Genomic DNA, 24,410 nt, shown 5'->3' on the forward strand with positions numbered 1-24,410 from the left:
CTACCTTATCAGAGCCCTTCTGCGCCCCTAACGTGACGGGACGAGTCTACTTGCCGTGCCTTCCGACGGCATCGTGACAGAAACGCGACCGTTGAGGTGTGGGAGCACCCGTCGGAAGCATCCCGATTCCTGGCCGGAACTGCCGACGTGAGGGTTCCGACAACCGGTGTGCCAGCTCAAAGTCGTCACAACTTGCCCGCCGTCACAGACGAGAATGGTCACGCCCCCCATTGTTGATCGCGGAAGCACCTCACAGCGTCGTGGGAAGAAGGCGGGCCCCTTGAGCAATCAAGAGGCAGTTGTATGTACGTACTTGCGCGAACCTTGAGTTCCGTCTTCGGAGTCTCACTGCGGGCAAAAAGGAAGAGCGAACAGGCTGCTTTCACAGCACCAGACCGACGGCACACGTCGGCACAGCTCACAGTGTCTACTGTCGAGCGCCTTAAACGAGGCCGCAGGGGCGCGTTAGCTTGGAGTTGCATCGAACTCTGATGGTGGGTCGTTGAAAGAAGCGATTGCATCGCATTGTTGGCCACGTTTCGTGACCTCTTTGTACGTCTCCGCGGCTCGAGCGTGCAGCGGAAGCGCTCTTCGCCGGGCCCAGTATAGCGGGTCAGACTGTTCGGCAGCCTGAGCTCCAATGCTTGAGTCACATGCGATGGATCAAGTCGACAGACATCCTTTGACCTAGAGTCACGGACGAGACGGCACTACGATGCCGGTTCTATTCGGATGTCTGTTTCCGAATGTCTGGGAGAAATGCCGATGGGGCTTCGCGCATGATGGCGAATCCGCTTGTCAATCTGCACACAGCATGAGCTGTGCTTGCGCTCCAAGCTCCTAGCAGCCACCAGCGAGCGACAGCCTCGGCTGCCTCGACCATCCCATACCGTGAAGGCGGACTCTGCCGTCAGCTGCAACTATTTTGATCGGATCTGCCTGTCTCGAGTTCTCACGGTCCACAGACTGAGCTGAGCTGCTGTGCTCCACTTTTCCAGCCGCATTTTCGGGCCTTGCGAGAAGAAGCTTAATTCCGCGGCGCGAAGCTAAATGCTCTTTTTGCTCGCGCTCGGCTGCCGACCAGGGCAAGGCTGCAACAAAAGCTTAGTATAACCGTAGCCGATCTGCAAGGTCGATGGAGACCTGAACTAGAGTCAGATCCCAGGGTCTTGCACCTTCTCACCATCATCATACCTTGCTTTCACCCATCGAGGAGGCACAGGACCTGCTGCTTTGCATTTCAGCAGTCGCCCCGTCTTGCGGCGCAGAGGCTCTGGATTCGGTCATTCTCCACATTCGGCTCCGCCGCGCTACGACTCAGCTTCTTTCTCACGTCACACGGCTGCCCTCCGACCATCACTTCCACTCAGCACACCACAGAGCGCAGAGCCGACAAGCAGCTGTGCACAATCACGTTCCAGCCAAGTCAATCTCTTACGGCTCCTCCGTGTCGATCGAACCTTGCGCAGCTCGAATCATCACGGCCGTCGACCACCTGCTGCCGCAGCACACTTCGCTATCCAGTCCGTACCATCGATGCGCTGATCAGTGCACCACCTGTCTGCCGCTCTTACATTGCAGTCATAGCCAAATCTTCCTCAAAACATGCGATTGGACCTTTCCTAGCATACGACCGTCAGCCCATCCGGGAGCGAGCATTGGGTCCACACACCGCGAGCTTCCCACCATGACGAGCAGGACGCCCATCGACGACCGAAGCCCGCCGCGTTATTCTCAGGATACCCCTCCAGCCAATCGCTGGAACGCGCCACCTGGCTCCGACCACTATATTGCTGGTCATGCTGGCCCTTCCCGGCAGCCCCTTGATCCTCGCAGCGGCCTCGATCAAGCTGGGTGGAACACACGAACTCCTCAGTATCCGGGAATGACGAACGCCCCCACTGCATGGCCCAGTCACGGGCGCGACCCAGCAGCGTCAACAGAGGCCTATCCGCCACCATTCCCTTCAGGCGATGCGACCATTGCACCAGCAGTACCCTACACATATGGTCCTTCTCAACCTCAACCAACGCCACCAAATCATCTCATGACAGCCTCGACATCTTCTGTCCCGGGCCGGAGATTATCGGATGAGAGATGGCAAAGGTATGAGAATGCAAATAACATACAGGCTGCAGGATCTTCCGCATTTCGCGCTCCATCGATTCGCGAGCCCCTGCCACTTCGAGAAGCTGCGCTGGTCCCTTCTCCTTTGGAAGTGCACCCACCGCCTGCTGCTGCTCCGCCTGTCGCTGCGAATGCAGAGCCGGACCCGCCGCGTGCCAGAGTCGCCTGCACCTTCTGCCGAGTTCGCAAGCTGCGCTGTGATGGAGCAACACCATGCCGACATTGTGAACGTCGCAGCATCGACTGTGTCTATGCGCCCACAAAAACCAAGGCCAAGGCCTCTGGACACGAAACATCAAGCACAAGCAAAAGCGGCCACGACTCTGCCTCAACCCCTTCAGCCAGGCAGATCTATGTGACCAGCGAAGGCCGTGATCGAGGTACCAAGCGGATCGAACCGCCAAACCAGCTGGATGATACAGCACGATCCCTCGACACAAATTCCGCCAGTCCGAGCGAACCCTCGAAGCGCATCAAGAGCACCAACGGCTCCCTGCGTCGATCAAAGTCTGGCGATGCGTCCGATCGCAGCGCGGCCCCCTCATCGACACCGAGCAGTAGCATGCCCGGATCGGATCTGGCCATGATTCAGAATAACGACTCGCCGATTCCGATGCAACCTACATTCGGCGACCACGACGATTGGTGGAGTCACTTGCTTGGCATCTTTGGAAGGTCACGACCCACGTCCACTCGAATCGTCCAACATCTTCTCACCCGGTTCGTGCAGTCCAACGCGGTGTTCTTTGGCTTACTTCATGCACCGACGCTGCTGGCCGTCGTCTCGGGCAAACAGGGTCATGCGCGAGCGGATCCAGCGCTATATTTGGCTGTCCTAGCCGTCTCGGCATGTGACATGCACCAGACTCGCATCGCAGATGAACGCACCTCCGACATGACCTCGGCCAACGAAGCATCGCGGCAGCTCGCCGCAAAGCTATCCGAAATGGCTGCCACATATCTCCAGACTGCCACAGCTCACGGATCTGCCCTCACTCCTTCCATGGGCCAGGCTGCCAGTATTCTCGCTCTGACCCAGCCAGACGGCAGCACAGAGCAGAACAGCCTCATCCGCTTGGCGGAAAATGTAGTTCGAACACTCAGCTTGCACGAGGCTGTCTCGTCACGAGAGCCACTGCTGCAAGACAGTGAGCCGGATTCGCCCCTCTACTGGTCTCGACCCGTCACATCCGACTCCCCCGAGTCCGAGGTCAAGTACGAGTCCATCGTTCGACTGTGCTGGACGGGGATCAGCCATCGCTTTCGCAAGTACATCGCCAAGCCAGACGAGGATTTTGGCGACGTCGACCTGCCGGATTTCATTCAAGAGATCCGGCCCATGGCTTTCTGGCAGCCGAGTGTGCTTCCAGAAGATCTGCCACCACCGTTCTTCCACTCGCAAGACCTGATGCGGAGATCTGCTCACCTGTCTCGGCTCACAGTCTCGCTTGCCAAGCTGGAAAAGATCAAGGAAGTCGATGAAGCAGGCACGCCACCGTCCGACACGCTCGAGCAGGTCAGAGGCCTCTTGCGGTCTCTCGACGATCTCGAGACGTCATTCGTGCGACATCGACCACGATCGGATGCAGAGAGGCACAATGTCCTCGGGCGAACGCTGCAGATGTTTTGCCGAATGCACGTCTGGGTGCGACTCACCATCTGGCGCAAGTACAAGCTGTGGAACAGCGCCAGCGACGCACGATCGGATGACGGAGCGCAACGGCTCTTTCAAACAACGCATCACCCAACCGTCGAGTTTTGGCTCACCATCGTGCAGGATATGATCGATACCATGCAGCAGGATCTGGATGCGCACGTCGTTGATATGACTGCGCTGCGAACGAGTGCTGCTGACGTCGACGCGCTCGCTCGACACGTCATCTGCGCTTGCGATCTGGTCGTCGCGAGCGGCGAGGCGCAACCTATTGCGGGGCAAGTCGATGTTGCGTTGATTATCCTGAAGCGGATGTTGGCGCATGCTTCGCTGAACGAGGCCAAGGATGGGCTTCATTTGACGGACGACGTGGTGCAGCGGGTCAAGCTTGGTGAGACACGACGCGCAGAGCTGACGGTTGGCACTGCAGCGGCCGCCGAGCAGCCAGAGGTGACCGAAGCAGACGTCGGCATTGTTCGAGATGACCCAATGCCACCCGCTGACCAGCTGTCAGCCGAACCGGCAGCGACAACCGAGCCAGTCGTCGAGCCAATCAGCACCGAGGAGCTGCCATCACAGTAAAACCTCTAATCTCAGTCTGATCCTTCGCAGTCTTTTCGTTAGGCATGTTTGCGTGTGTACGTCGTGATTGAACGTTAGTCGAGTCGATCGTAGCCTAGAGTACAAGATCTGGAGCAGCGAGAATGATAGTCCGATAAAAAAAGCGAAGCCAGAACACAAAAAGAAGGCATCCGATATGGATGCCTGATGAAACGAAAGAATCCTGCCACTTCTACCCGTTGATCAGCCTGATCGTGAGATACAGCGTGCTTCCGATGAAGCGAATGCACGCCATCCCCGCCACAAAGATCAACACCAACACCATGTACACCTTGCTCCTTGTCACGCCTGCGCCCTCGGTGAAGGTGCTCGTCGTGTTTCCATTCAGAATAAACGCGGCGACGACGCCGTTGCTGAGGGCCCAGGCGAGGACGACGTTGGTGCGGATGTTCTTGTAGTAATCCATCTGGCGGGCGTTTTTCTCGTCGTTGCTGGCGTCGCCGCGGATGATCATGGGTCGGGTGCGAAGGTTGTTGAGTGCGTCATCGTAGGCGGTATCGATGTCGGCTTGAGCGGTGGGGAGGGTGATCTCCACTGTGCCCTTGCCCGTGGAGACGACAACGCCGAGATCCTTCGAGACGGTAGTATCGCCCTTGGTGCCCCAGGAGAAATCGTGCAGGTTGCAAAAGGCGTAGATGTTGAGGATGTTGATGTACGTCGGTGCGAGGAGGAGGTATTGGATGAAACTCGTCACCAGATGCAGCGGATCGCATGCCAATAGCGAAGAGACCAGATAAACGCCGTACGTGGCGAGAAGGGAGACCACCATCTGAGCATAGATCATATCGTGCTCCACCCGCTTCACTACTTTCGCCAAACACAATACCGCCGCTACCATCATGTACACCGTCAACAACGCAAAGATGACTACGGCAGCCCAGTACTTCCACTTGCTCCCCTGCGGTCGATTGCCCATCGCAAAGATGAAACTCGCCACCACGGTGCCGAGGTACATGTACTGGGCAAAGACGTTGAAGATGCCGATGCCCTTAAGCCCGAAGGTGGGGTCTTCGAGGGAAGTCGTGAGGATGCGGAAAAAGATGTAGTAGTTGGCCAGGCCGAACCAGGCAAAGCACATGTTGATGAACGAGTAGAAGCTCTCGAACACCAACAGGGCTTTTCGCCATCCGCCGTGACCGGATTGAACAAACTGCGCCGTGTGGTACAGCGCGTAGATCGCGGCGAAGAACGAACCGTTCAACCAACGACGTCGTTGCGAGATGAATTCGGGTAGACCTTCGGGGACGTCCGTGACACCACGGGCCGATTTGACGTATTTGAGGACCCAGCCCGAGCCACGTTTGGCGGCTAGCTCGAAGCACAGGATGCGATCCTCGGCGAGATACATGTTGGAAGTAAACACGTCGGCGTCCGCACCGAGAAGGTTCTCGCCCTTAAAGTAGCTCGCTAGCGGCCCATGGCCGAACTCGTCGTTCTGCAGTGCGATGTAGCGATACGCACTAAACGCTCCCGGTAGCACCGAGATGTACCCCATAACAGACTCGGTCGTCTTATCCAAGATGTTACTGATCTTGTACTCGAAGTTCTGCGCGGCCACCAGTGGGTTCAACAACAGCGGCCCAACTCCCCACTTGCCTTTCGTCTCGGCACAGATCTCCCCGCATGCACCGGCGACATTCGAGTTAAGATCAAAGCTCTTCCACAGATAGTAGATGCTCTTGTTCTCCGGTCTCGTCCCTACATCCAACAGAATGGTCACATTCGGTTGGAGGATGGGGCAAAAAGCGTTGAAGAACCACCGATGCGAATTGATCTTCTTGGCATTCTTCTCCTTGAGGCAAAAGATGATCTGCATGGGCACCAGTCCTCGTTCGGCGCCCTTGAACTGGAGGTTGGTATCGATGCTGAGTTGGGTGGTATACTCGTACAGGTGGGCGTGGACTTCTTTGCCATCGACGGTGTTTTTCGCTACTCCGTCTTGGTAGACGCCGAGCGCGGCGAGACAGTCCAGCACGCGGGGATGGATCTTCTTACGGCCGTCGGAGATGATGGCGACAACGACCTTCTTCCACCCATCCTTGCCCCACGTGCGGGATTTGTTGCGGGAGCACAAGTGGGCGATGTTCTTCATGACACCGTGAAATGTGCGGCAGAAGAGCACTTCGTCCTCGTTGTACATGGTGATGGCGATGAACAGCTCGGTGTGACGGCCGTACAGCGCGGGGCGGAGGGTGAAGGATTCGGCAGCAAACTGGTCGGGATCGCACGTCACCGCAGAGTATCGCATGGTGGTGAATTCATCCTCGGCACGACGCGTGAGGAAGGTCTGCAGCTTGGTGGGCACGGGGCAGTCGAGGATGAGGTTTCCCTTGGTGAGGCGCACATTCTTCTTGGTCTTGTGTCGACGCAGTTGAGCGCCGAGGAGGGGAGCAGGGCCGAAGTGCTGTGTTTCGTAGTGGTTGTCCCCGAATTGGCCTTCGGATGGTTGTCCCTCGTGGCCGCCGAAAGCGTCGTGGGCCAGAGCGGCGTATGTGTCGTCCTCCTCGGCGGATACTTGTGCGTAAGGGCTTTGGAGGAACGCAGACCCAGCTGTTGTCGCGCCGTACTTTTCGTCGTGCTCCATCGCGCTTCCGCCGTACTTGGTCTCGGCATCTTCTTCGTCATCGTCGCCCTCGCCGTGGTCGAGCGAAGAGTAGTGCCCCGCCGCAGCCTGGTTGTTGTAGTACGTATATTCGTTGTCCACGGACGCCGCTTGCGCCGACGAGTACTCGGGTAGCGTCGGCAGGTGTCCACCCATCGTTGAGCTGACTGCTGCCGATGGTGGGCGGGCCAGTGCATATGCTGCTTGACCGTAGAAGCTCTCGCTAAGCGGAGGCTGCTCAACGCTGACGCTCATGCGGTGCTGGTTGAGCGACGACATGCGCGCAGTGACAGGTGCGTGTGCGTCCGAGAACGGCGAGGCGGAGGGTGCGGAGGCATCGTAGGGGTGGGTGAAGGCGGCTCCGCTGCCAGTGATGATGTCTGGGTCCGGATAGTATGGATATGGGTCCTGGTCACCTTGTGTGTGTCCAGCGGCCGCCGAGGATGGCCGCGAATAATAGGCCATGGTGATTGGTTGACGTCAGTGGAGGTTCCGTGATAGTGTCGTTGCTAAGGATGTTCGCTGGGTGAAGAATAGGTCGTGAACGGTGGTCGTGAGGGAGCGTAGAGAAGGAAAGATGGTGAAGGGAGGGAAGCTAGGTGATCACGATGCGAGTGGAGATGACAATGAAGAGGCAAGCACGGACGTCGACCCTGCGAGGTCAAGAGGAACGAGCGGGACTCGAAATGTTCAACCTTGATCCCCCAGGGCTGTCGAGTGGGCGCAGAAGAAACATGGCCGGAGAGAAGAGGCCGGCAGCGGAGACTTTAGCGCATCGAGGCTAGACGTAGAATCTCAGCCAGCTCTGCACTGGGAGAAGAGGGCGTTCCTTGACAGGGGCTGTGGATTACCGAAGCGAGGCGAGCCTTGGGTGTTGGTCTTGAAATTTCTTCGCGCTCTGCTGCCTGCAAAAAAGGACGCGTGTTGGTTGACAGTTCTACACTTCCGAGACATGGCCTGCGCTGCAGCATCATCACTCCCACCTAAGGTCACATTTGCCATGAATCGTCTCATGGTTCGCGCGAGTGTTGGCTATTACAGAGCAGATAGACGAGATGGTTGGACCACGCTATGTCCGCACCGTGGAGCATGACAATGTAAAGATGGTCGGGAGAGGGTCAGGGCGAGAGAGGAGGTCAGGGGCCTCTTGCAGCTCAGGGTCCAAAGCCTCGTTTGGCAAGCCCCTGTGTTGATTCGTTTCGTGTCCTTGGGGACAAGCCAAAATCCGTCGTTTGCTCCGGCCACGTGCAAGTCTAACAAGTTAGCTGACCTTTTTGCCCTCATCATCGTCCAGCGTAGCCTTTCGCCTCATCACATCGAACGGTCGCAGAGGGGCAAGGAGGAACAAGCTGTCGTTGAGCGGATGCAGCAGAGAGCCAGTCGATAAAGACGCCTAGTCAACGCTGATGTTGAGCTGCGCTTCGCCAATCTGAACCTTGACGCTGCGTTCCGAGTTCCACTGGAAGCGGATCCTGTCGAACCCGACAAAGTCCTGCTCCTGATTTTCGCCCTGGTGGCAACCGAAAGTTGCCGCTTGCGTGGTGCCTGCCTTGGACGCGCTCTGATGTTGTTCTCCGACATTGAATAGGAACGCCTTGTATGCTCCATCGGTGAGCTTGACGTCGGTCGCGCCTTGACGTGGCATCTGGCCTGGTGAGAAGAAGGTGCTGAATCCCGAGGACGTTTTCCACACCAGCACACGGCCTTCTTCCAGGCTCATGGTCACTAGTCGGCGGCCATCGGGGCTGAAGCTGACCGCGTCAGCTCGACGTCGGTGGCCTTCCAGCACGTAGAGGCGTGTCGCAGTCTTGAGATCGTACATGATGACCGCGCCTTCGTGTGTGCCCACTGCCAGCCTCTGCCCACCGCCAAAGAAGCTCAGGCTCGGGTAGGTCGACACCAGCTCGCCGATCATCACGGTCGCCGCGTTGACGACGGCTTCGCGCATTGTCGTGTGCGTCGGATCGAGCGACTTGACTACCGCTTCTGCGAGTCGAGGCAAGTTGGCCACCAACACGGAAGGTCGCTTTCGCACCATGAACGCTACCAAGCGCATCGTTGCCGAGCAGTGCGCGGCCGAACGCGCGTGCAGGATGTCCAGTGATAGCGTCGTCATGAACAGCGGCGTGTTCTCGGCCGCGATCTGCAACGTCGCCGCTCGTGCCAGAGTGCGCAAGTCGCTGTCTGCACTGGTGCTGCTGGACGTCGATGTCGACGTGCTGAGCGCGAACAAGGATCGCACAACTTCAGTGGCGTCGAAGTAGTGCTGCCACATCGAGAAGCCCTGTCGACACAGCTCAATGGCGACCGCGAGCATCTGCAGCTCGTGCGAGCTCCGCATCTCGCTGCCCTTGTCCGAGACAATCGAACCGTGGATGGCTTTGGCGATGTCCTTGAGGAGTCGCGGCGACATGCTCGTATATCGTTCCACTGCAATGCTACCTAGCAGAGCCAGAGCACGGATCTGGAGCTCGACGTCCTCGGACGCAATGTCGGCCATTCGAGTCTTTGCGTTATCTTGCGCCGTCTTCGCAGGCGACAGCGACGTCTGCCACTGATCGCAGAGCACGTCCAGTTGTGCCTGACCGAGACGAGTGACAGCAGCCTGGAACATGCTCCGGCTGGCATTTTGCAGTTCCATGTTGCTGTCCAGCCAATACGGCGCCAGTTCGGTGAGCTGAACGCCGCGGAAGCCGACTCCCACTAGCGAGGATAAGTGCGCTTCGTCCTCGACAAAACGTTGTAGATCCTCTGCCAGACGCTTCAGCTCGCTGACATGGCTGAGAACGCGCAGCAGCGCAGATGCCACCATGAGTCGTGTCGTCGTCAGGCGAGAGCTCAGCTTCCACGCTCGCCCGAAGTCCGCCCTTGAAGCTTCCCCGATGAACTTCCCATCAGAGTCGCCCACCATGAGAGCATCGGACGCAGAGAGGGCTCCAACAGTGAACGCACTGTGTCCGAGTCCACCGGCGGCATTGGACTCTAGATCGAGGAGTGCAGCGAGTTTGGCATCTATATCGCTGTCAAGGCCTGTTGGGAAGACAGTCGGCAGCAAAGGCCGGATGATGTTGACCGCTTTGCGGGCGGCTGGTGAGCCAAGACTGACTGAGGCGGAACTGTCAGTCTGGTATTGCTCCTGCTCCGATCTGAGGGCGGCAGGCGGCTGCTGTCCTGTGGCGTTCGGCTGCCCGATTCGGGGTGCCGCATCTTCCTTTGCTGTCGACGGACCAGCGCCTCGCACAGAACGAGCAGCAGCCTCGATTGAACGTCGGAAATCGACGAGCAGCGAGGCAGCGGCACCGTCGCGCGCCGATGCCAGCTGCGAGAGAACACCGCTTGTACCAGAGTGCAGCGGACTATACGGCTCGATCGGCTTGACGGTCCACCACCCCTTGCCATCCTCCACCAGCGCTTGTGCTTGGTCGACAGCGATGCTGCGACGGAGCTCCTGCGTGCGCAGATCCCAAACGCGGGCCTTGCCATCGTCGTAAGTCAAAAGCAGCTCGTCAGCACGCACGGCCAACGATGTCAAGCGAGCGCCTCGACCGGGGATGGTGTACTGCAGTCGGAAGCCTTCGAGCAAGACAATCGTCACCGAGCTGTCTGCACAGATGCAAGCCAGGCAGCCGTGGAGACGAATCGTGTTGTCATCATCGCCAAACACGAGAAGGGCCTCGACTGGCGTCGTCGAGACGGACAATGTGGCTTCGAGCTGAGGTTCGGAGGGGGGCTCACCTTGCGTCGCGGTTGCATTGGCTTGCCAGAACCCAAGCTCGCCGTGCAAAGTCCCGCCGACGATCAGTCTTTGTCCAGATCGAGGAGCGACAGCTGAACGCAGGAGGCAGATTTCATGATCTGGTCCTAGATTGTTGCCAGTTGCCGTCATCGTGGAAGACTTGGCAGTTTGAGAAGCAATGCTTGAAAGCGAAAGGAGTCGCAGGCCACCATCGCTTGCGACAGCGATCTTCTCCAGGCTGAGAGGCAGAACGGCCGTGATGGGTCCCGCCCGGCGACTACCTGATTCGGCAACCAAAGACGTGTCGGGATCTGACCCACGAGAAGCGAGCAGATCCTCAATTTGTGACGTGCTGAGGTCGAATGCCACAACCTCTGCCGATTCCTGCGGTGCAGCGCTTGTTCCCAAGTCGTCGGTAGCGGTAGGTTGGAAGAGGAATGCTTTTTCGAGCAGGTTCCCTGAGCCGGGCAGATTCCAAGCGAGAGGAAGGCGGCACGACGGTGGACGTGCCACGGGGGTCAAGGTTGGGACCTTTACGACGGAGGTTCCTGCTCGTGTCCCGTTGAGGTGGAGCTTCGCTAGTGCCGACGACGACTGGACGAGAAGAAGTTCTGAATTCCGGCTTGACCCACAAATGCGCTTGATCGAATCGGTGCCCGCTTCCTGTGTGAATCGCACTTGACCTCTTGCCGAGTCGAGCACGGAAAGGCATTCCGAGCTCTGGACCACGACCTGATGTTGAAGCACATGAATCTTCTGTGCTTGTCCGGCGTCGTCCGAAAGAGTCCAAGACCCGTCTGACGAAGGCTGAGCTTCTGCTTTAGCATCAAAAACGAAGCCTTTGAGCTGCTTGCCTTGATCCGTAGTGTCGTCTTGTGGAGTCGCTTTGGTTGCCTCGGAAGTCAGAATGCGCACAAGCTGCTTTTCAAGCTTGCGCTGGCTCTCGCTGAACCACGTCAGGTGCACGCGTTCCTGCGATTCGGCAAGCAAGCAGAGCGTCGGAACACTCGCTGGCAAAACGTCGTCGAGGGTCTCGCGAAGCAAGACTGTTCCATCGAGTAGGCCGAGCAAGAACACCGAAGACGAGTGAGAGTCCCATACCAGAGCCACCGAGGTGCCGTAGGCATTCAGCGTCTGTACCGCCTCGCAGAGCTTGACTGCACGGATCTCGCGTAATCTCGAAGTGGTCTCGGCGTCGGCGCCACTCAGCGCTGTTCGAAGCAGGGACCGTCTCATGCTAGCGTCGCCAGCTAGCAGAGTCGGTTTTGGGGATGCTCTGGCGGACCCCGCTGGACTGTGTGTTCGAGACGTACCGATGGCTGATGGAAGCTTGCTGAGAGAGTGCATCATGCCTAGTGTTGCTGAACTCTCCTTTGTTGTTGCGTCCGACGACTCCACGCCGGTCGGGACGACTTGAGCGCTGGCTAGATCGGACTGCCAGTGTATCGTTCCTTCCGAAATGGACCATGATGAAATCGTGCCCGCCTCTTGCACGATCAGCAAGGCCGCGGTCTCGAGTCCGGCTGTTGCGGAAACCCAAGGTGCTGTGTTGCTCTCCTGCGTCCTTGCCATAGATGGAATTGATCGAAGGGCAACGACAGGTGATCGGTCCCGAGTGTAGAGAGTCATAGTCTGGCTGAAGCTGCCACGACTCGGCTCGTGGAGCCAAGCGTCCGACGCCGACGTTTGCAGAGAGGCGTCACCGCGGTCAGGTGTCGCGGGCCCGAGAGTCTTTTCTTGTGCTTGTGACTGACTGGCGATTGCAGCTAGCGTCTCGATCGAAGTTGAAGCACGGGGCGGAGTAATTGGCGAATGGCGAGACCCGCTCGGTCGAGAGCCGTGATGACGAGATGACTCTCTTGAGGACTGATGATGCGATGAAGGCGAATGCGAGTGTGCGTGGGGATGTGAAGAGAATCCAAGTCGCTCTATCACACCACCGACAACGCCATGCTGGTGGTCATTGCGCTCCGCTGCCGCCATCTGCTGCTCCAGACGGTTTTCCGCCTCGTCTCCAAACTTGCGGCCTGCAGTGTGACCGGTCGCGTTGACCATGGACTGAAGACTGTTGGCTGGCAAGCCGTCATCGAGCTGCACATTGGCGGCGACAGCCGAGTGCGCTGAAGCGGTCGAGATGGTGGAGCGTGCAGCAGAAGAGCGATCGATAGGCGAAAAGGCGGCCAAGAGCGGGCTGGGCTCGCGGCCGGAGGCGGTTGTGGCATGAGATGCAGCTGATGACGACAGCCTGATGGAAGGCGTCGCGGCTTCCGGGCTCCGTAAGCGAGTAGGGCTCGCGATCGCCGAAGATCGCACAGATGCAGATTGGCTGGCGCTGCGGGACATGCTGGCGGAAGCAGAGGCAGAGGCTGGCAGCGCATCGTCAGCCTCCGCTGTCTGCGGGTCTTTGCTGGATAGTGAGTCGTAGTCCTCAACACGACCGTACGCGCGGTAGATGGTCACCGTGCCGTCATCTCGGCCCACTGCGAGGACTCGACCGAGGCTTGGATCATATCGCAAAGGCTCACTGCTGGAGCCTGAGAGTGGGATGGGGGCCAAGCCGCTGGACGAGTACGGGGCGAACGAGATCGAGGGGTCCCATTGATCCAATGATGTTGCAGTTGCAGGACTCAGGTCTGTGGAGCGTCTGTTCTGCAAGTATGAGCAGCTAGCTTTTGCGGAGTTCTCATCCCACGAGATCGCAGAAGTGGGCGGAGCTAGCCGCGAGCCCGAGGAGGTTGAAGGCAGACCCCATTCTTGTAAATCTGCTTCGAGCTGGTCAGGATCAGCTTGGACGTTCGAGATCTTGGCTGTTGTGGCCGCTCGTGATGCTGCTGAGCCTGACGAGCCCTCGGCATGTTGTGCAGAGAGAAGCGTTCGATAGTTGGGTCGGTCCGGTTTCCATCGCCTGCGATACGAATGTGACGAGGTCGTGTGATCCTTCTGATCCAAAATGAACGGCAGAGACAAAGGTGTAGCCGTCGTCATATTTGCGCGCCCTCCTTTGACTATCGCCTCAGTCAATCGAATGTTCTCGAGGCGCAGAGGTGATGGTGAAGGTGGAAGATGGCATGGAAGTGTCACTTTTGGCGCACGACCCTCCACGCCAGAGCCAAAACCTGAAATTGTTAAAGCGTTAGCCGTGCGGCTTTAGGCTCGCGGCTGTTTCTCGCCGGTGTCACCGACGCTTCTTGGCGAGCCTCTTGATCTTCTTGTTCGACGTTCCCCCGCTCTCGATTGGACCCTGGCTCCGCTTTCTTGATTGCCGAGTCGACCTTCCAACGTCGACCCTTCCCTCTTCATCCCACCACCACCACCGTCATCCCTTCAGAAGGCTACACATAATGTCGGTCTTCTCATCCTACACCAACCGGTTGCAAGATGGCAGGGTAGCCCTTGCCGCAGCTGCCGGCACTGCCTCGCTCCTCTACCTCATCTCGAACGCCCGTCTGCGCGCCAACTACCCCAAGATCCTCAAAGCCCCCGCCAAGATCCACGACCCTCCTTACCCTGCCGACATCTTCCCCAACGGCGTCGACCTCCAGACCCCCTACGGCGTCATCCGCTACTACGAGTTCGGCCCTGAGGACGGCAAGAAGCTCCTGTTCGTCCATGGCATCTCCACGCCCTCGCCCGCATGGAGCCTCATCGCGCCGCACCTCATCAAGGCGGGCTACCGCATCCTGTGCTTCGACCTGTTCGGTCGTGGCTACTCCGACTCGCCTCAAGTGACGCACGATGCGGCGCTCTTCGTCTCTCAGATCACCCTCCTTCTCGCCCATCTGCCGCACTGGGACAAGTTCGATCTGTGCGGCATGTCGCTCGGCGGACCCATTGCGGCGCACTTTGCGCACTACTACCCGAACCGCGTCGACCGTCTCGTACTCCTTTGTCCCGCAGGTGGAACACCGAACAAGGACCTGCGTCCCGCTGTCAAGCTCATCCGCTCGCACCTCCTCCCCAACTTCATCCTCCGCCGTCTGCTTCGCTTCGTACCCCTCCTCCCCACCCCACCCAAAGGCTCCCTCGCATGGTGGCAGGCGCAGTACCATCCCGGCTACCGCTTCTCCTTCACCTCCAGTCTGCAGGACGGACCCATCTTCAACGCGCACGAAGTGCACCGTGCTGTGGTGGCCAAATTTGGTTCGAGACTGAGGGTGATCTGGGGCGACAAGGACGACGTGGTCCCCATGAACACCGCCAAGTACTTTGGCCAGATCGATCTCGCCGTCATCCCCGACGCTGGGCATTTCATTGTTCTCACCCACCCCGAGGCCACGGCGCAGCACACGCTCGATTTCTTGGGTGCCGGCAAATGATTATCACGGTGATGCTTAGAATACAAATGATATATGGATATGTTGTACAGATGCTTTGTGTGCGACGGTTAGACGCGGGCGATCCACCTGCCCTGCGACAAATTGAATCGGACTTTTGCGATAATGAGTGTGCCCACCAGAGTAGTTCCTGCTGCCCAGATGGCTAGCGCTGTATATCTGCCATGCATCTGGCTGACGAGGGTGGTCGAGATGACAGGTCCCACCAGTGCACCGGGGGCAGCCATGGTCCAAGTCAACCCCAACCTCGCGCCGGCGTTCTTCTTGGAAACCTGCCCGACACACGAGCTGACGGTCGCGATGGCTCCTCCGCTGGCGAGGCCGTAGCCCACGCTCAGCGTCAGCACTCCCGCCTTGGTCAACGTCAGCCCAGGGATGGGCCAGAAGAGGGCCAGACTGAGGAAGCTACCACACCCAAAGAGGGTGAGCACGTTGAATCGACCATATCGATCCGCCAACGGACCCGAGGCCAACCGCCCGATGAGACTGGCCGCGTTCATAATGGCCACCATGTGCGTCGCCATCGAAGCGGAGAATCCGACCTTGCGCGCATATGAGGCGATGGTGAAGAAGGGCACGAAGAAGTTGATGAACATCACTGCTACTCCCACCACGAACAGAGTGTAGGTGGACGGGTCCGAGGTGAGCAGTGTCCAAGCCTGGAACCACGGTTGACGCAGTGCTGCGGGTGTAGGCGGCAGTCGGGGTCGCATGAGTACGTTGCTGATGGTGAGGAGAAGGGCGAGGATGAACGCGGCAATCCTCACTCCCCAGCGGAAGCCAATCTGAGGGGTGTCGAAAAGACTCTGGAGGATCAAGGGCCAGATGATGCCGCCGAAGCTCGCCGCGCCAATGATGACCGACATCGCCGTCCCCTTGCGCTTATCGAAGTATTGGTTCACCAACGCGCACCCCGGCAAAAACAACATGCTTCCTCCCAGACCGAAAAGCACGCCCTGAACGAGGATGAGCTGAATCAAAGTCGAACAGAACGAGACGCAGAACATCGAGATGAACGTAATGACGCTGCCGAGGATGAGGATCCATCGTCCACCGTAGTCGTCCGAGATCTTGCCAAAGACGAACGAGCCGCCGAGAATCATGAAGGTTTGCAGACTGCCGATCCAGCTGACGGTGGATGCGGGGAGGTGAGCGAGCTGGTGGGAGGTGTAGTAGCTCTGAAAGACTCCGTAGGAGGTGAGCAGGCCGAAGTTGGTCATGATGAGCAGAAAGGTGCCTGCGACGACGAGCCACGCTTGCAGACCGCCATCTGGTGCTGGACCGGGAGCCGAGTCTGATGGGAGAGAAGCTTTCTCGATGTCCTTGCCCGAGTCGAAGGACGGGGTGGACTTTTCGTCGAGGAGCTTGGGACGGTCGAGCTTGTCGAAGGACGCACGAGGAGTGTTGGCTACGAGCGTGTCAGAGCTGGTGTCGATATCTTTTGCCACAGTAGATGGGCGCTCATGTGGGTTCTGTTGCTGCAGCAATCGCTGAGCAAGGCACTTTGGCGAGACACCTTCGTGCGCGAACTTGCCTGATTTGTCGCCGATAGAAACACTGCCAGAGCCGGATGTTGATAGGAGGTTGCTGATCGAGACACTGTTGCGTCGTGTGGGTGCTGCTGAGTTGACTGCAGTGGCATCGGCTGAGGAGAATCTGGATTGTGGTGACGAGCAGCTTGATGTCGAGGAGCATGGCGAGCAAGAGCTATCGGCTGAAGGGCGAATCGGCTCCATGGTGTCGATAGCAGTGGTCTACCAGGGATAGTCACGATCGCGCTTTTGTGAAGATGGTGGAGGATGTATCGGTGGTGGGAGGGAGAACAAGATGGATGCTCAGCAAGATACGACAACTTGAGCCTTGTCATAGCGAAGGAGGGCCCACCATGACCGACCGGTGTCAAAGTCTGCACACATCATGGGGCCGTGGCCGACAGACCCGAAACGTCGGACGATGTCCCACCGCACATTGCTCAGCCATGGATTGTCAGCCCGTAGGAAGGCGTCGGAGAAAGAGACGGTCCTTCGTGTGGGAGGCAGTGGGACCGTCATAGCCGACATTATTGCACTATCGGAAAGCCTATTCGGTGGGACAAGAGAAACTTCATCTCATTCTATCGGAGAAAAGGCAAAATTCGCCGGCGCGTAAGGCACGAGGAAGACCGTCACGAACAGGGTTCGCAAGGGCAGGGCTGTCCGTCACAGCCGAGCCCGAAACAACGGATAGTCGCGGAAAGAGGAGGGACTGGCAGAGCACGACGAGGGCAGCGATAAGGACCAAAGGAAGATCTTTTGTTCGGTAAAAGTTTCTTGACAGGTCGACGATATCGGTCTTGGATGCATGGCGTTGTCCGACACGCCGTCAAAACCGAAATGTCGAACCGGTGCTGGCCGAGACGAGAGTGGTCTAACAGATTTGAAATTTGCCTCCGGCTCTCGGTGACTTTATCGGACCTAAAGCCTCCACTCCATCATCCTCGACATGCGCACGGCCATCATCCTCGCTACCAATCTTCGTCATTCCAAGTGTCGACCTTCTCGTCAAGCTCGCGAATCCGATGCAGATGGCGATCAAAATGCGATGAGGTGACATCCAGCAGAGCACGCAAGCGTCGAGACGCGATGACGAGCCCACCATCGCAGCCGTCCGTCGCCGATGCAGCTAGGCTGATGGACGCGCTCAGCTTTGCTTCTCATCCAACACAACTCAGAAGCGCAAGCTCGACGGATCATCGCACCTGCTCAGTATACGGCACAAAGGCGTCTGTGCAAGCACAAGCCCACGCATCCGGAAATGGCACCCTTGGATTGCATAAAGGACAAAGCCTATCCAGCACCACAGCGGGCAACGGTGCACCATCGAAGTTAGAGGATGCGGCGCTTCCACCATCGACACTCACCCCAGACAGCGCTTTATACGGGCGCATACCAAGCCTTCCACTCGAGATCATCTTCCAGATTGCCACGCAGCTCCTCACCAAACCCGACGTCTATTATGTGAGCGGCATCGATACGCGCCCGGCCTCCTTCCCTTGCCATCACTCCTTCCCACCCTACTCGCCGCTCCCACTCGCCCGATCCGACCTGTCAACCCTGCTCTCGCTCTCCTCTGCATCCCGCACGTTCCGTCAGACCCTCCTGCCGCTTGTCTGGCACACACTCGTCATCCGTACACCGCAACACCTGCCTCGACTCGCAACCCTCCTTCGCAGCTACGACACGCTCTCCATCCGATCAACCTCCCCCTCACGCACACGCCAGGGCCGCTCATCCCCCGATTTTCACCCTGACCTCAGCCTTCGTCATCCCCTCCCCTACATCCGAAGCATCGTCATCAGCATACCGGACAAATACATCGACCTGGACCAGTCGTTTCTGCTGACACTGCTGCGGTCGATGCACCTATCACAGACGAGGCAGTTGGAGTATCTGTATTGGTCTGCGGAGGCTGTGCCGAACCCGGCGATTTGGCCGTTGGTGGCACCGAGTTTGAGAAGCTTGGAGGTAGATGGAAGGACGTTTTATCATGGACATAGCTGGATGGGGGGATTGGAGAGGTTGGAGTGCCTGACGATGGTTAGGTACGAGAGCACGTTGCTGCCAATCGGGGCACGGATGGTGTTCGAGCGACAGAGGGAGGGGGGCGGAGAAGGATTGGTGAGGGAGCTGCCGGAGGGGGCTGAAGCGGAAGAGAGGCGCAATCGAGGGGTGAGCCCGGTGATGGAGCTTCAACGTTCCACGACGGCCGAACCGCAAAGACAGGCACGACACCTCTATCTCGACCCACCCACTTCCCCACCACCGACCCTCCCTCAATCCACCATCTCAACCGCACACCACACCCGTCTAACGCACCTCTCACTGTCCACCTCGAAAACCTCACTCCTCCATCAACCAGCCCTGATCACCTCTTCCGCCTTCACGTCTCTCACGCACCTCGACATCTACCCCGTGACTCCCGAACCCCCGCTCTCCACCGCCCTCCTCACCACCTCCTCAACGCTAACCCACCTTCGGCTCGTGCTCGACGTCTCCGGTGCCTTCGACAACTACAATGCGCTGTGGGCGGATCTCACTGGCAACCTGCCGCGACTCGAGTGGTTGGAGGTGGATCCGATGCCGCAGCAAAACACCGCGCCGAGCTTCTTTGACTTTGTGGCTCAAGCGCCGCGCTTGGGATGGATCAATGGGAGGAGGACGGATAGCTATCCGCCTTGCTTTGGCGATTTCGGTCCGGATAAGCCAAGTGGCGCTCTGCCGTATTGAAGACACACATACTGACGATGGAGGAAAAGAAATGGATTTAGAGAACCCACCAGTGTCCACCGCAGACACAGGTGTCTGATTCCGACGCTTGACTGCCCATCTCGATCGATATCACGCGTGGCTGAGGTTGAAGCATGCCCATCATGGGCGGAACGAACGACGGCATGCCCTGCGCGCCTCCCTGCTGCCCCGCCGCCGCCTGCTGCATCTGCATCATCTGCATCATCTGCATTTGCATCTGCATTTGCATTTGAACCTGCATCTGCACCTGGGGTGGCAAGCTCGGATCGACCGTGAATGCCGGATTGCCCTGCGAAGGGGTCGGGTGCGGGACGGCGTAGGTGACGGTGACCGGATCTTGGGAGAGCGCCGAGCAGCGGACGCACCGTTTGGCTCGCATCACGTTGATCTTGACCAGACTGCTTTCCGTGTCTGTACTCGGTACCGTTGTCGTGGGCTGAGTGCGCAGTAGCGTCGCGGCGTCGTTGTGGATGGCCGACTGGGTCAATGCGTTGGAAAGCGAAACCTTGCGGACGATGTCGCGTCGCGCTTCGTCGTCGGTACGCTTGGCTGACATGGCGGAAAGAGCGTCCAACAATGTCGAAACTTTGCCTGTTGCTGCACCGACTGAACTGTCATCTGCGCCCTTCTCGTGAAGCACATTGCGCTCGTCCGAGAGGTCCTCTGGCGAAATGAAGAGCGACAGCACATCGACCAAGGCGCCCGACTTGGGATCGACTACTGCACTCAACAGCTTGGCATGCAATCCGTTGGCAGCGTCGGACTCGACCTTGACATCGGCACCGGGTTGATCCACCTTGCTACCGTCCAGCGTGGCCCACCAGAACCGATCGACTTCCCGGCTCTGACTCACGCCCGATGCTCCACCTGCTCCACCCTCAGTCGCCTCCATCTCGATCTTGACTAGCAGATGTGTAAACTCGATCAGATCGACAGCCGCATCGCCGACTACACGATTCAACGCGTCCCTCGCAAGCGCCATCTGCTCGCTGACAGCTAGAACCTTGTCACTTGTCGCGTCTCCCATCTCCTCGCCCGTCGTCGCAGGTGGCAGATTCTCCTTCCGGGTCGTACTGGCGGTCCACTCTCGGAAGTCGCAAAAGTGCGCCAGAATCTGCAGCACCAGCCGTCGCGGCGTTGGCTTGTTGAGCATGCGCACAAAGTCCATCTCGAAAGAGTCGGAGCTCTCCGACTTCGATGGCGCATCACTGTTCGCAATCGCCAGCTTGCTGACCCTGTCCAGCAGCGTCAAGAACCACTGCAGCTGCGCGATCAATGGCCAGACGCTCTCCAGGCGGTAGTATACTCGATCGCGCGTCTCGGCTGTGGTGGTAACAGCTTTGGCGGCAGCTCCGGCTTTCTTCTTGCCGCTTTCGGCTGGTGGTGGCGTCGGATTTACTGTCACTTGCGTTTTGATCCGCGCCAATCGCAACATCTGGAAACACAGCCCGAGCTCGAGAACAAGTCGCTCGAGACGTGCGACTTCTCCAACGCCGATCGCCATGCGGATCTTGAGCAGTCGAAGCGCTTGATGGAAGGGAATGGAGTTTGAGTCGTGGCTTGGACCTTTCTGTGTGGCTCCTTCAATCTTGACCAGGACATCTTGGCGTTTTGACTCGGTGATCTTGAGCAGGTCTCCGATCTGGATGAGGAGATTGCCGGACATGCCCTGCCAAGTGGCAGATTCGAATGCGCGGCCAATGTCGGACGGATCCGATTTGCGTAAGGCGGACAGCGCCAGGAGCCGTGACATTCGGCTTGATGTATCATTCGCCCCAGTGAGAGCCTGACCTGCTTCGCGCGGTAATTGTGGCAGCTTCCACATGACGACCCCCTTGTCTGACGAGCCAGTGTGCGAGCTAGAGAGCGTCGCGATTAGGGTGCCGTTGCTGGAAACGACAGGCTTCGAAGTTCGTGAAAGCGCTCGGGCTGGCGTCGTCGCCGCCACTCCCTCTGCCAGATCCATGCGTTGGAGGTCAAAGTAGCTGAGCTGCTCGGAAAGCAGACCTGCCCTTCCAGCTGCTGGCGTCAATGATGCGAGAAGGCCAAGGTCGCCGACTGCCATGCCATCGGCGTTGGCGACGAAGGATGTGATGAGCTGGTTGTGAAGCGTCTTTGACTGGGCAAAGCGCAATTGCCAGTCGGACCACTTCGGCGCGTGTCCTGTCTTTCTGCATTCGAGTGAGGCAAATGCATCACTGAGCTCGTTCTCTGCCTTGAACACATCCCAACAGGCGATGTTGCTGCGCATCGTTGATGCCGTTGCGTCATGATCCGCTGATTCGGATGTGCTGTTTGCTGACTCGATGTGCGAGGAGCAAGCAATGAGTCGGAGGGAGGCTGCTTTGCCAGCTGCACGGTCTTCGTCAGAGCCTGCGGCGTCGACTTGTGCCCATGCGAGGATCGAGACAGCGTCAACGTCGACAGCACTGTCACTGGTCGATCCGTTAGCAGGTGAGCCATCAAGATGATTCAAGTCGGCAGTAGACAGCGACACCGACTGCAAGGGACGTGTTGTCATGGTGACTGACTCGCCACGCAGATCGATGTTGATCTCGGTGAGGTCCACCAGCGAAGAGCTGTTAGAAGACCGCCTGGACGCAACAAGAAGAACGGAGTCATTGGCGGGCATGCCGACAGCAAGGTGCGTGATGCAGTCTCTGCCACCAAGCTCGCCTTCAGGATCAGAGTCATGCCCATCCATCCTGGAGAAGGGCGAATCGTATCGAGCGGCATTGTCGCCTTGCTTGTCGTCGAGGCTGTGGGTCGAATCGAGCGTGATGGGCGAAGGCTGCAGATTTGGCGTGTACAACGACGAATGTAGCAAGGTTTTGAAGAAGGCTGGAGGCGCGGTAGTTGTAGAGCTGCCTTCTGTGGTTGATTTCGCTTCTCGGTCTGCTTTGCGAGAGGACAGCAGCGTGACTTGCCCCTGGTTTCCGAACACGACGAGTGCCACGTCCAGCTCCGGTACAGACTTGTCCGTCGAAGCAGACGCAGCAGGGACAAAGCTTGGACCTCGAGCTGCGAGTCGAGTGAATGCGCTGGCGCCGTAGTGATTCGAGGATGAGGATCCAGAGCGGAGAACAATGCGACGACGGCGGTTGAGCCACACCACTTTTTTGACGCCACCTTGCAGGATGTTGGACTCTTTGACATCTTCGGGGTCGGAAGGGGATGCTCGAACACCAGCCTGAGCTACTGGCTGGCCTCTTTCGTTGACTTTGAGCACGTTGTCCGGTGTTGCTGAGGTCGCTGATCCTGTTCTGCGAGAAGTAGGCTTGACTGAGAGTGTTTCAACAAGCTTCCAGTCATTGAGAGATCCTGTGTCGGCTCGAGACCATATGCAGAACTTGGCCAATGGACGATGTGTTGTTTTCTCTGGTGACGAAGATGAAGTTGCTGCTGCTGCCTGCGGTAGGGCAAGCGTTGAGTCGAGTGCAGTGGCTGTTGTGTTGGGCTGAGAAAGTAGCACCTGAGATTGAGCGTTTGAAGCTTCAGGTGATACCTTCGATGGCGTGGCAGGGTGTCGCGATATCGGGAAGTAGGCGCATAGATAGTAGCCGCAGGGACTGAAAGAGATATGTCGCGGGTCATTGTAGCACGTGTGCTGAGGTGGTGTGTTGCTTGCTGCAAGCCGTGGTTGAGAGGACCCAGCATGCGGCGCAGGGGTGTAGCTCGACTGGTCAGGATACAGATGACTGGACCTGAGCTTGGTTCTAGAGGAGGACGCGACAGGATACTGAACGACGATATGAGCGTCTGCCGATATTGAGGGAGCATCTTGTGTGTTGGAGGCGGTGGCAAGGACGTTGTGCGGAGACCACGCAATCTGGCCTAGATCACTGAAGCCTGACCTGAGGCATTGTAGCTGCTCAAGAGCATTGGTGCCATTGTTGATGCACTGAGCATGGCGAATGGACTGCTGCTGCTCGGTGGACAGCGGCCTTTGGTACAGGCTCCTCGACGAGGAACCAGATGCATTGCTGATGCGTTGACGCTTGACGGGTACTTGAGCCGACATATCTAGCTATACTTGGTTTAATAGAGCGCTGTGACCCAGTCGCCCGTCGCTCAAGGATCCACGAGCTTGCTTAAGGTCGTCTATAACATGAGTTGAGAGGTTGAGGCGAGAATGTGCTGGGACGGACCGGAGCGATAGCTCTCCTTCTATGGCGGAGAGCAAGCGGATCGAAAGCTGAGCCGTGTTATGGCACTGCTTGTCGTCCTGATGTCGACGATCGGGTCTGTGCGAGAGTGTGAGGTCGTTTGTGGAGAGGCTGGCTAAGATGGACGAGGTGCAATCGTGAGTCGAGGCGTCTTCTTGGTCCGAGTCTCGAATCCGACTCCCGCATCTTGACTCTATTTTTAACGCGCTTCGAAAAGAGCCGGCCTAACAAACGTGAATCATTCCGCCAGTGCTCGTGTTGACGGGTGTTGTCCAGTCGGCGTTCGGCCAGCACAGTCTGTGAGGATCGCCGCACCTGAAGCTGGACATACTGCGATGAGGCCAAGAAAGGGCAAAATGAAGAGGCCATCCATGCAGACCGGCGGAGTTTGCAGAGGGCGCGGGTGAGGGGATGATTTGGGCGCCACCAGAAGCGAAGAAAGAAGGTTCGATCTTCAGCCCAGCGTACTCAGTCTGGGGTCCAGCACGAGTTGTATGAGCTGGCCAGTGCCGGACAGAGGACACTTGTTCGAGACGGCGGTCGGCTGGATCGCCGCAATGTGCTGCACGAGCACGAGCGACACAGACATGCGTGGCGATCGCTTGACTTGCTGGAAGACAAGCTCAGGGCAGGGACAGAAGGGCAAGTGCTGAAGCCTGTGTGCTGGCAGCCAAGCGGCAGCAATCAGCAGCAACAGCGTGCAATCCCCTCTTTTTTCGTAACAAAAATCACCAAAATCACGTCTGCTGTCGCGCCCGGCGCGTTGCTCGACCGTTGGCAGGTTTTAGTGTTGTTCTCGCTTGCGAGTCTTGAACATCATCAGCACTTCCAGCTTGCATTTCCTTCTCGCCTATCGCATCGTCAAAAGCACATTCGTGTCATCA

The 24,410-nt window shown here is 58.1% G+C and overlaps 7 protein-coding genes across 7 annotated transcripts; 3 read left to right on the top strand and 4 right to left on the bottom strand.

The window, feature by feature from the left end:
* Positions 1-2,689: 2,689 nt before the first annotated feature.
* PSEUBRA_000491 (uncharacterized protein) lies at positions 2,690-4,363 on the top strand (the record flags this gene model as incomplete). The annotated part of the gene is made up of 1 exon (XM_016436080.1): positions 2,690-4,363. One exon carries the CDS (start codon positions 2,690-2,692, stop codon positions 4,361-4,363), a length of 1,674 nt encoding a protein of 557 aa, XP_016295074.1.
* Positions 4,364-4,574: 211 nt separating this feature from the next.
* Positions 4,575-7,469, bottom strand: PSEUBRA_000492 (Chitin synthase N-terminal; the record flags this gene model as incomplete). The annotated part of the gene is made up of 1 exon (XM_016436091.1): positions 4,575-7,469. One exon carries the CDS (start codon positions 7,467-7,469, stop codon positions 4,575-4,577), a length of 2,895 nt encoding a protein of 964 aa, XP_016295075.1.
* A 928-nt stretch (positions 7,470-8,397) lies between these two features.
* Positions 8,398-13,725, bottom strand: PSEUBRA_000493 (Quinoprotein amine dehydrogenase, beta chain-like protein; the record flags this gene model as incomplete). Its single annotated transcript, XM_016436095.2, has 1 exon — positions 8,398-13,725. The coding sequence occupies one exon, from the start codon at positions 13,723-13,725 to the stop codon at positions 8,398-8,400; it is 5,328 nt and encodes a 1,775-aa protein (XP_016295076.2).
* A 356-nt stretch (positions 13,726-14,081) lies between these two features.
* On the top strand, positions 14,082-15,056 carry PSEUBRA_000494 (Alpha/beta hydrolase fold-1; the record flags this gene model as incomplete). Its single annotated transcript, XM_016436068.1, has 1 exon — positions 14,082-15,056. One exon carries the CDS (start codon positions 14,082-14,084, stop codon positions 15,054-15,056), a length of 975 nt encoding a protein of 324 aa, XP_016295077.1.
* Positions 15,057-15,124: 68 nt separating this feature from the next.
* Positions 15,125-16,810, bottom strand: PSEUBRA_000495 (Major facilitator superfamily; the record flags this gene model as incomplete). Its single annotated transcript, XM_059464394.1, has 1 exon — positions 15,125-16,810. The coding sequence occupies one exon, from the start codon at positions 16,808-16,810 to the stop codon at positions 15,125-15,127; it is 1,686 nt and encodes a 561-aa protein (XP_059320985.1).
* A 1,878-nt stretch (positions 16,811-18,688) lies between these two features.
* Positions 18,689-19,339, top strand: PSEUBRA_000496 (uncharacterized protein; the record flags this gene model as incomplete). The annotated part of the gene is made up of 1 exon (XM_059464395.1): positions 18,689-19,339. One exon carries the CDS (start codon positions 18,689-18,691, stop codon positions 19,337-19,339), a length of 651 nt encoding a protein of 216 aa, XP_059321060.1.
* A 37-nt stretch (positions 19,340-19,376) lies between these two features.
* Positions 19,377-21,611, bottom strand: PSEUBRA_000497 (uncharacterized protein; the record flags this gene model as incomplete). The annotated part of the gene is made up of 1 exon (XM_016436121.1): positions 19,377-21,611. The coding sequence occupies one exon, from the start codon at positions 21,609-21,611 to the stop codon at positions 19,377-19,379; it is 2,235 nt and encodes a 744-aa protein (XP_016295079.1).
* Between the last annotated feature and the right edge of the window lie 2,799 nt (positions 21,612-24,410).

The sequence above is a fragment of the Kalmanozyma brasiliensis genome (assembly GCF_000497045.1).
Source record: "Kalmanozyma brasiliensis GHG001 unplaced genomic scaffold PSEUBRA_SCAF1, whole genome shotgun sequence".
NCBI classification, from domain to species: domain Eukaryota; kingdom Fungi; phylum Basidiomycota; class Ustilaginomycetes; order Ustilaginales; genus Kalmanozyma; species Kalmanozyma brasiliensis.